At 38.5% G+C, this 11658-nt stretch overlaps 1 protein-coding gene across 3 annotated transcripts; it reads left to right on the top strand.

The window, feature by feature from the left end:
* Positions 1-3751: 3751 nt before the first annotated feature.
* Positions 3752-11044, top strand: plvapa (plasmalemma vesicle associated protein a). 3 transcript variants are annotated; one of them, XM_061044337.1, is made up of 8 exons: positions 3752-4410; positions 6735-6798; positions 6938-7647; positions 8110-8377; positions 8426-8599; positions 8966-9226; positions 9749-9806; positions 10715-11044. In XM_061044337.1, the coding sequence occupies exons 1-8, from the start codon at positions 4015-4017 to the stop codon at positions 10746-10748; spliced, it is 1965 nt and encodes a 654-aa protein (XP_060900320.1). In that variant the 5' UTR covers positions 3752-4014; the 3' UTR covers positions 10749-11044. The 3 variants fall into 3 exon arrangements, with proteins under 3 accessions (XP_060900320.1, XP_060900319.1, XP_060900318.1); XM_061044336.1 differs by having other exon boundaries at positions 8110-8425; positions 8474-8599; XM_061044335.1 differs by having other exon boundaries at positions 8110-8599.
* The last annotated feature ends 614 nt before the right edge of the window (positions 11045-11658 follow it).

The raw sequence follows: 11658 nt of genomic DNA, 5'->3' as shown, positions 1-11658 counted from the left end.
CAAGTTTCCAGTCACAAAATACTATGCAAACTTTAGTTTTATTGTAAAAAAGCAAAGACTGTAAATACTCTGGCTGACAGAGCCATATCTAACACTTAAACAACAACATAATCTAAACATTTTTTAGGATAAAAGTGGGAAAACATAACACCACAATTTTTTATGTAAGTGTATGAATATGGACAAACATATGGCTATTTTCCACCATGTTATGGTTTTTTCTGGTTAACAGTTGGTTTAATCTAATAAATGAAGTAATTTGAATATAACGGGTTTTATGCTACCAATGATCAATTCAATAACAGACTGAAATTAGATATTGAATGCTGCTTATTCAGTTGTAAAATTGACACAAGCTTTGTGTACACTGGATGCGTCTAACTTTTATTCAGCTTCAAGTAACCTGATCATAAAGCTGGAAAGTTTTAAGGGTTGACTGAAGTGGCTGATGAGTCAGATCTTTAAGTTTCAGATAAACTGATAAATAACCTGTTGAATTTTAATAATTTTCTGTAGAGGCAGGCTTCTTTTTTTTTTTTTAAACCGTGATGTCAGTGACCTCTCCTTGTTGCTCAACAATGTGCTCCCAAACCAAGGGCAAAACAATCCCATCAGACTCCTTGGTCTGACAGGAAAACAGTCCTGTAAACACACTCCAGTTTGTTTTGTGTCTAGCATAACATTTCAAATCTCACTGTAAACACTGCTTACACAATAGAGCCGTGTTACTTCAATACATGATGACCCTCTATAGCATGTCCTGTGACAACCAGAGGCTCTTTGAACATACCGTCCAACCTGTGTAACCGTTAACAACATGAGCAGATGACACACACCTACAGGAGCTTGGTGGTGTGTGTGAGCCATGGTGCAGCTTTGGCACGTTCACCATGAGGAGCTGCCAAATAAGGCTGTCCTACACCCACATGTGCAACATCTGATAACAGAGAAAAACAGTATTTTGATGGCGCAGTATGAAATTCCTTATTTAATTAGGTTAATACATATAGCTCATGATATTTTCCAGACAGTTCTTTAAGAATGTGGCCCCTCATTATGCACAGTACCAATAGGAGTAAGTGAATTCGTCCTTCTGTAATTTGATTTGCGACAGAGGAGCATTTTACTGCTTCACCTCTCACTTGCTGAGGCGCTCTCATTGTTAGCTTCCACCTCAAGGTGCAGGAGAGCAGGATTACAGTGTTACCCACCCTTTAAACAGGATACACATATATCCTTTCTGTAGGCTACTGGATATATCCGTTTCAGACATACATCATTTAACCTTTGACCATAGTCAGCCTTTGTTTTCGGTCATTACCCAAAGAGTAGGTGGACAAAAACTGTTCCATGTTGAGACGGTTTATTGAGGTAACAGCTGGACTGAATCTGACAGCTGCTGTAAGAAAAGAAGGTAGCTCAAAAAGTCCCTTTTTAAATAACAGTGCTAAAAAAGAAGGCGATGTGAAACTGATACTCCTCTCATGTCTGTTTGGAAACAATGCACCTGCAGCTTAGCTTAATTTAGCACAAAGAACAGAAGAAACAGCTAGCTGTCTTTTGTTGTTGTTGTTTTGTGCTTTTACACTTTGAAAGTTAAGTAAATAAAAGATATTTAAGAATCACTGGCGTTGTAGATGGCCTGGTTAGTTTGCGTCCCATGTTCCAGGGCACAATAGTGAAAAAATAAATGTTGAAAAGAAAATAATTATTGTTGTCATTCCATTGGATTACACATAGCATTGATATAAAGGCAAATATTCTCATTATAACGTTGTGTAGCGGACTCTGTTGCTTCCGCTACTTCCACGTTGTTTATTTACGTCACGTCTTACCTCAGGAAATTTCTTTCTTTCACATGTTCACCAGAAGAAAGTATTTAGTGTTTTCAGTGTTTTAATCTTAGTGGACTAAAAAATCCTTTTAACAAATAAATAATAATAGTGTATTTATTGTGCTTTGTTTTTGTTTAACATGATCTTGTCCCCCTCCTCCTCCTCCTCCTCCTCCTCCTTCTTCTTCACCTTCTGGACTGTATTTGTCTCTTCTTCTCATGTCTGTGCTTTCTTTTTGGGTTTGTCTTATATTTCTTTTTTGCTGCTGCCATTTTGGCCAGGCCTTGCTCGAAAAAGAGGTCATTTGATCTCAAGCAATTCTGCCTGGTAAAATAAAGGTTAAATAAAAATAAAAAAAATTGGATGACTTCTTTGTGATAGACGACTGTTTGTCTGATTAGAAAGTGCTGTGTCAGTAAGCCCACTCAAAAAGAAAACCCCTCCATGTGTTTCCGTATTTGAAATTGAAGGTTAAAAACATCCCACTTCAATATCGTTTAAATCAACACTGTGACTGTTTGTGTCTTCTGTCTCTGATATCCTGCTCTATTGGCGCCTTTTATCTGCAATCATCTCCAAAAAGTTGCTTCAAGTTTGGCCATCAATAGTTCCTCTGTGAGTTACTGCTTCCTGTTACGATAAGGCCTGGCACGGTGGCGACAATTCCAGGAAAACGTAGTGACTGTTACAGTCAGTCTCTTGAATTTCTTATTTAAATGGAGAGGTTCAGTGTGAGAGTGTGTTTGTCCTGCGAGACAGAGGGCAGCTTACCAACGTCATCGCGCTGGACTGAGACCTGCAGCTTCAAAGAAACACTGAAAGAAAACGTCAGACTGAGGACGAGAGCCATTGTCCTCATGGCCTGCTGTGCACAGGAAACGCTGCTCATGATCCCATTAAAAAAAATGTGTTGGCATATTTATGGAGCGGTGAGCCTGGTCAGGTCCTAATGGCCTGTCGGTTCGCACAATATAATCAGAAAGTGTTGTCAATATGTACAACACCTTTTCCATAACACCAAAATTAGATTTTTCTGTTTTGCACTCTCAATTTAAATCTTCTTACTTAAAAAGTAAACATGATCTTGTAATTTATGAGAAAGGCCGAAAAATATCAAATTCAATTTTTTCTTTTTCTTTTTTTTCTTTGTTTTTTTACTTTAAGCACAAACATGTTCAAATACAATCCTAAAATAGATTAAAACAAGAAACACCAAGGCTGTTTTGGGTCCTTTGTTACAATAAAACAAAGGTTGTTATAGGGCTTTGATTCTTCTAAATGTGTTCAATGCTTTTCTGAAATGCATTTAAATGATAAACTGAGTGTATGAGATCAATAAGTTATCGTCAAAGTTGCCACCAATGTTGCATTGAAGTACTTATTTGTGATGTTTCTTATAGGTTATTGTATACCAAGAATCTAGGTGACAAAGAATAGATGAATACATTTTCACCTGACTTAAATTTTGGCATCCTTATATTCATCATTAGCATTCCTTTAGATTAGTGTGTGTGTGTGTGTGTGTGTGTGTGTGTGTGTGTGTGTGTGTGTGTGTGTGTGTGTGTGTGTGTGTGTGTGTGTGTGTGTGTGTGTGTGTGTGTGTGTGTGTGTGTGTGTGTGTGTGTGTGTGTGTGTGTGTGTGTGTGTGTGTGTGTGTGTGTGTGTGTGTGTGTGTGTGTGTGTGTGTGTGTGTGTGTGTGTGTGTGTGTGTGTGTGTGTGTGTGTGTGTGTGTGTGTGTGTGTGTGTGTGTGTGTGTGTAGATTAGATAGTTTTCCAAGGGAGGAGACTGACTTCAGGGTAACTTCCTATCATAGGAGGTGGCCAGAGATGGTTTAAATTCCTACCCATGTTTACATCTCACAAATTCTGATCAATTCTCACGCAATCAACACTGCACAGAGGAAACATCTGGGCTACGCCTGTTAAACTCTAACGCTTTTGTTCGAGAAAAACACACAAGCTTTCCAGGAGACAGACTCTGAAACCTGCAGACTGGACTGAGATAATTCTGCTTTGTTTTATCTTTTGGATCTGTTGGCTTGCAGAGTGCTAGGGAGGACCGTTTCTGTCCTGAGAGTCAGGCATCAACCCTATTTGAACCTGGCTGGTTGCTCATAGTTTTCCTCAAGTCTCGGTCTGCATCTTGCACCTCCACTTTTTGACCCTCCATCATCACCCATGTACAGCAGTGGATACTCCCATGTCTCTAAGTACAGCCAGGAGGCCAGAAAGAAGATGAAGCACCGCTCAAAAGGCAAGAGCTGCGGCTACTACATGCGCATCGTCTTCTTCTTCTCTTCGCTCATCCAGTCTCTGATCATAGTTAGCCTTGTGCTCTTTCTGATCTACGGGAAGGATCAAGACTCAGCATCAACGTCACGCATCCACCACCTGGAGGAGAGCTTCAGCAGTCTCTCCATTGAGAATGTGGCCCTGAAGCAGCAGAGGAAGAACCTGACCACCTTTCTCAATGCCACCCTGATTGAAAAGGCCCGCAACGACTGGGACCTTGCCAAACTGCGAGAATACACCAACACCTCAGTAATCCTTATCCAAGATATGCAGAAGAGGCTGGTGAGAAATTAGCATTTTTTTCTTTTATTATGAATAAATCACTATTACTACTCACTTACTTATTTTAAATGAATTATCTAATTAAAAATTTAGTCACATAAAATTCAGTCACATAAGATCAAGGTGTGGCATGTCTGAGTCAGAATGGTTTAGTAACTGTCAATAAACTTGCAGATGAAGGTTAAGAACTGACAGCTATACTTGCACTGCTTTATTTGAGTGAATCCACAGCAGATACAAAGTTGTCAAAGCTGGAGGTTCAACATAATACTGGAATCACGACAGATATATTATGTGTTAACTTGGATTATATCAATAGGCAACATTTAAGAGAAGGAGCACAAGTTCCTCAAAGGCTCTCATGTTGAATGTTTGTCCAGAAAATTATATCACACCTTTTAGTTACATTAGTTACAGGAATGTGACATTTTAGAAACTCCTCTCTTGAGTGATCTGTGATTTATTGAATTCCCAACAAGGCTGCAATTTGTATTTTTCTTAATTTACAGAAATGTAAAAGAATCTGATGGTATGATGTAACTTAGGGAAAACGATCACTCATAGAAAATGTTTATGGTCACATTAATCCTAAAGTAAGTTTCAGCCTTTCATTTAAAAAAAAACAACAAAAAAAAAACAGTATTGATGAAAAATTGAAGGCCACTGTTCCGTCTCTGCAATGGAACGTTTTATTTTCTCTAAACATATTGCATTGAAAACACATGTTTTTATAAAAGATCATTTTATTAGCGTTGAGATACAGCATATTTGTGATGCTACTGATAGTATTTTTCGCATGGTGAAATATCATGAGGACCTAAAAGAGAGCTGAAACAAAAATAACCCATGTGAAGGTGATGTGACTCATCTTCTGCAGAACAAGAAATCCTCAGACGCACTCCAACAGACTTTTGTCTTAAAGGTGCACTGTGTAGTTTTGGTAGACACTGTGTAGTTTTGGTAACCTGAAAGTAGGATAAATGTACTGATTCTGTGGTTTATGTTCATAACTCTGTACACAAACTGTCCTCAGAAGAAAATTTGGTCCCTGTAACACTGTTTGAAGATAAAATGATACATGAGAATGTATGGTGGGGGGCCCGCAAGAGTGAAACCGTAACTCTCCTGGTAGCTTTTTGGGGTCCCTGAAACAGTGTTCAGGGACCCATTTTTTCCTTTGAATTATAGCAATGAATTGTTTCACTTCTCCAGATTTCAACACCAAATCTACATAGTGCACCTGTAATGCATGATGAGAATCGAAATACTGAGGAACAGATTTTACTCATGGGGCTCAACTCCAGTAATGGGGAGTAATTGCAGTTTAGTTTTTAAGTTTTGCAACTTTTCAGAGTCAAAATTCTATTGTTACAATCTAAATTACTTTGACAAACTGTCAAACTTGTAACTCCTCAGTTAATTAACCTCTAAATTGGAAATACATTTACATTTTATGAGAAAATGAACAAAACTACATTTGATTCCTTATTATCGACATATACAAAATTGGCTAAGCTGCTCAACATTGCTCTAAAACCAACGCCTCTAAAATATATTGTTTGGTTGGCTGAATGAAAACTGCCCCCATCTCTAATAATTGTACCCTGTCTGCTTAAATATGTATATTTAAGTTTTGTTTAAAAAGATACATGGTGGCAGTGTTCTTCAAAAGTTTTCTTAAAACAATAACAAAGTAACAAAAAGTAATATGAAATTGGTAAAAACTTGAATATAGTGATGAATGTGATTACACAAAATCTACACATGTATAACTCAGTTAATGTGCTAGTTCTGTTACACTTACTTTAATATCATTTTGTGATTTTCCAAAGGGATACTTTTGATTGTAATCTGTCCTTTGGGTATTTTTTATCTGTCTTTTTAATGTTTTTTTTTTCAAATATTTTCCTCCTTGTCTTGTGAGATCATGTAGTCATCATGTTCAAGCGGTTTTATGTATATTATTTGCGTATACTAAATAAATTGGTGCATCAGTAATCTAATGAACTTCAAAGTAATCTTGCTGATTTAAAAAAAGTAAACCACTACTTTTACCACTGAGGTGTTTTCTTTTCCAGTAAATCCGACAGTCAAAAGGACTCGTAGGATATCTTAATTGAGAGCTATAGGAAACACAAAAACAGACATTATGTCTTATCATGTCAAAAATTTTGTAATGTTTTTTTCCGAAAAAAAATCACCAGGGCTTATGTTGGAGGTCAAATGTAAAGTAACAACTTTTTTCCATGTATCCAGCTAAATGAACAATTCACTAGAACAAACATCTGAAAGACTAATGACTTTTCTTCCTCTTTCGTGAACAGGTGCAATGCAATGGAGAGTTGATGACTTGTAAGATGGGGTGTATCCGATTCCCACCACCGTCTCGTAAGTATGACATCTCTTTGGTGAGAAGTCAAAAGTAATGAAATAATGGTGACAACATGAATGATTTACTCAAATGCGGTTGAAACTGCTGCCATTTTTGTTTTAAGCTTTTCTTTCTTGTCTTTGTTTTTAGCAGTAGATGTCGGTTGTAACTGTGGGCCACTGATGGAACAGATGAGAGCCAAGCTTCAGCTTGAGAAGGCCAACTTCACTCAAATAGTACAGAGGATGAGGATGGACATGGAAGAGACTGCCAAAGAGAGAGACAAAATAAACTTGGAAGCCATCCATCTGAGGAGAGAAAAATCGACACATGTAAAGGAGGTGGAGTACTTCAAACAGAAATGCAAAGATGACTTTACCATGTCCCTGAGTGGTGTCTCCAGTGTCTCCAGCGCTTTCCTACAGAAGATCGACTCCCTCTTCCCCACGCACATTGCCTTCCAGCTCACCTGTCCCAAACAGAGAGAACACCTGGAGCAAATCCGCACCAATTGCTCCAGCCTGTCCAGAGAGGTGGAGGACAGGTTCCAGCGTTACCTGAACAGCGTGGGAGACCAGGTGTCAAGCATCCAGGCCGAAAGCAGCCGCATGAAGGCAGAGAACTGGAGACTGTCTGAAGACTATCGCTGGTGCAGCCAGAACCGTACAAGTCTGATCCAACAGAACAGATATAACCAAGACAAGCTTCAGCTGAAACATGATCAGGAGAAGGAAAAACTTCTGATAGACAAGATGAAGCTAAATGGAGAGATTGAACTCCTGGAACACAATGTCAACTATAAAAGTAAAGAGGTTGAGCACCTTTTAGAGCAAATCAAGGTGCTCAACATGTCCTGCATGTCCAAGGTAAGAAAACAATTAGCATGAACAATTATATGACATATTTACAAGCTCTGCAGGGGTCAATGCATGCTACAAGCTGGGCATTTTAGCTCTGTTGTGTCTGTTATCTTTACTTAGCCTTTCAAAACAAAAGGCTCGAACTTATGTTTGCTAGAAAGTATCACACTTGGAAAAAAAGAAAAAAACATATATATGTAAAACTGAAAATACAAAATAGTAGCAAGACTGCAGGAAATGTTTGTGTTTCTTGGGAACAGTCCAGCTCAAATCAATTGCAGAGCTAGTTGTGTTAGACAAGTGTGTAGTTGTTTATAGTTCGAACTAATAAGGTTAAGATTGTTCTGTATATTAGCACATCTGTGATTCTCTTTAGTATCCCAAATCACAGTCTTGACTATGATTGACTATATCAAATGTAATAAGAATAAGTTTTCCCATATTAACATTGCTCTTATCTCATTCCAGACAGGGTTCAGCACATTTCCAGCAGGCACACACCAAAGTCGAATGTCAAGTCCATTTGGGATGGGTTCCCCCTCTCAATTTAATAAGCTAGGGTCAGGGTCCAGTTCAAGTTTTGGTTCATCTGGGTCAGCATTCAACAAGCCAGTATCAACTGGGTCAGGCTATTCCCTCTTAGGGTCTGGTAGCTCCACTGGGTTTGGATCCAATAAGCCTGCATCAACTGGGTTAGGCTCTTCTAGCTCATCTGGTTCTTCCCTCTTAGGGTCTGGTAGCTCCACTGGGTTTGGATCCAATAAGCCTGCATCAACTGGGTCAGGTAGCTCCACCGGGTTTGGATCCAATAAGCCTGCATCAACTGGGTCAGGCTCTTCTAGCTCCTCTGGTTCTTCCCTTTTTGGGTCGAGTAGCTCCACTGGGTTTGGATCCAATAAGCCTGCATCAACTGGGTCAGGCTCTTCTAGCTCTTCTGGTTCTTCCCTTTTTGGGTCGAGTAGCTCCACTGGGTTTGGATCCAATAAACCTGCATCAACTGGGTCAGGCTCTTCTAGCTCTTCTGGTTCTTCCCTTTTTGGGTCGAGTAGCTCCACTGGGTTTGGATCCAATAAGCCTGCGTCAACTGGGTCAGGCTCTTCTAGCTCTTCTGGTTCTTCCCTTTTTGGGTCCAGTAGCTCCACCGGGTTAGGGTCCAATAAGCCTGCATCAACTGGGTCAGGCTCTTCTAGCTCTTCTGGTTCTTCCCTTTTTGGGTCCAGTAGCTCCACCGGGTTAGGGTCCAATAAGCCTGCATCAACTGGGTCAGGCTCCTCTAGCTCTTCTGGTTCTTCCCTTTTTGGGTCCAGTAGCTCCACCGGGTTAGGGTCCAATAAGCCTGCATCAACTGGGTCAGGCTCTTCTAGCTCTTCTGGTTCTTCCCTTTTTGGGTCCAGTAGCTCCACTGGGTTAGGATCCAATAAGCCTGCATCAACAAGTAAAGGTAGCTCATCCACAAGTTGGTTTGGGTTTGGAGGCAGTAGCTCAGGACAAAGTAAGACAGGAAGTGGAACGGGGAAAGAAACATCAAGTGGAAGTGGTTCATCATTCGGATCAGGAAGAACTAGTAGTTTTGGAGGTGGCTCAGGTAAGGAAAAAATAATGCAGTAAACACAATTGTTTTTGTTCAGTTTATAGAAGTGTGTAATACTGTATTAGTTGTGGGTAAAACTTAAAAAAAAAAAAAAAAACTACATATTTTTGCAGGATTATTACTAAGAATGTATGCCCATTGTCAGGGTCGACTGAAGGCTTCAAAGCTGTGATAATTAATCCAAAACCAGTTGCATGGATGGAAAGAATTTTGTGAATTGACCCTTTAAAAACATGTTAAGTTATGCACATAAATACATATATGTTACACACATATCAGGACAGCACCCCACATATTACACAAAACCAATGGTTTGTATTCAAAGTATCCATTGTGATTCCACAATTTAAACCAAATTGACATGAACTCTGGTTTTTGAAGCAAATGTTAAACCCTAGTGGACATACTAACTGTTAGCAGGTCTTTAATGATATAAGATATAAAAAGCTGTGCAATGTTTGAATTTTTTTTAGCTTTGTTCTAACAAATCTCTGTTTTCTTTTGTTTAACCAACAGTCAATGTTGCTCAACACCTTAGGGACCTGCAACGCCTCATCAACTCTCCCACCCCTGAGTGAGTAAAACATTTCTTCAGCTTTAATGTTAGAGTTAACATGAATGTGATTCCAGTGTTTTTGATGCAATCGAACCGTGTATGCACAGTGGTGACATGGATTTTTTTTGGGGTCAACAAATCACATAAAGCCTATGCCCATCCAATCACAGAACAAGTGACTGCTTGAGGTTTCCGCCTCTTAAAAGGACGTTTGTCTACTGTTGAGTGCTGGATCTTTGGTGGATCTATTTAGATTCTCCTTAAATAACATAGACAAGAGTGCAGTCGAGACCTGCTCTTTTTGTAAAGTGCCCTTAGATAATTTTGTTATGATTTGGCACTGTATGATTGAAAAAATTATTGCTTGAAAACAAAAAGCACATTCGTTTTTTGATTAATAATTAGAAATTCTTACCTTGACTGTGTATCACTCAGCCTTAACCTAAATAGTTAACTATGTGAATATTTTAAATCTTGTAACAAATATAAAAATAAAAATAAATAAAAACAGATAATTTTAGTTTTTGGCAAATAGTAGCTAATATTGGGTTTGCAAGGTTTAGTCCCAGAACATAGACAATGCAGGTTATCTTGTGTGTATGTAGTGATGAATTCATGTTGTTTAGTAGTCACAAAATGTTTTATGACATAAAGGAATACAAATGTATTGTTGACCAGGGTCTCCACAGTTCATGTTTGCCTTTATTGGATAACATAGCTGAAGAGAGACAGGTAACATTGGGAAGAGAGAGTGAGGGATGACATGCAGCAAAAGGCTGAGGTCGGATTTAAATCCATGGCCGTTGAACTACAGCCTCTGTCAATGTGACGTGTGATATAACCCCTCGGCTATCCAGTGCACCTCGTTGTTTTTGTTTACAACAAGACACATACATTATTTTTATTTTATTTTTATTTTTTTCCAGGGAGAAACAAGATCTCTCCAGGGTGTTGGGTTAGTCATCTGGATGAGAAAAAACAAACCATGAAGGAGTTTTATATGCTGCATTTTTAACACACATCTAAATGAAAGCTCCTCATATTGTGTTAACATATTGTATCAGATGAGATGCTATAAACTGTGACAGCTTATACTCCAGTCAGCATTTAGTAATTTGAATTACTTAAGCACTTTTGAATGTAAAATGTGAATTTTGTGTAAGGATTTGTTTTTTTATGCAACTTTGTATGAATATGCACACATTGTATTTTTTCATTGTAGATACATTGAAATTAAAGGCTTTGATAGGACTGAAGCACCTTGCCTGTCTCATCTTATTAAACAAAGCTATTTAAGATATATCACTATACAGATCAGGAAATAACTGTTTGTCTCTATGTGCGTCACCTATTGTGTGGGTAATTATCATCATCACAAATGAACATCAACACCCCACCCCTAACCCCTGTAATGGTTCACTCGCAGTTTATGTTTACCTGCCAAATTGTCAGCAGGCCGGCTGAGGCAGGTGGGAGAAACTTTAGGAAACGTTCTGGTACATGTTGTTAAAACAATGTGCCGCTTAACTGTCGAGAACACGGATATTCATTACCTAAATAAAACCCAATATATCTCTTATAAACAATAAATGGGGGGGGGGGTCTGAGGTTTTTTTTTCTTCTCTTTTTTTTATTGGAGCAAGCTTAAAAATTGAAATCTTTAATCTTTAGGTATTTCTTGGTCAAAAGCTAAATGTTATGAAAAAAAAATCATATTTTTTAATACCTGATTCAGAGTTTATAACACACTTTATGTCACTTTTCTTACATTTTGAGATATACCATTAAAGTGATTCAAACAATGATTTCAGTGCTTATTGACTTTCATTTTGACCTGCACATCATTACCATGTAGCTAAAATAGAGCAGG

The sequence above is a fragment of the Labrus mixtus genome, chromosome 8 (genome assembly GCF_963584025.1).
Source record: "Labrus mixtus chromosome 8, fLabMix1.1, whole genome shotgun sequence".
NCBI classification, from domain to species: domain Eukaryota; kingdom Metazoa; phylum Chordata; class Actinopteri; order Labriformes; family Labridae; genus Labrus; species Labrus mixtus.
The sequence above is the reverse complement of the archived record's forward strand: the minus strand, read 5'-3'. Positions and strand labels throughout refer to the sequence as shown.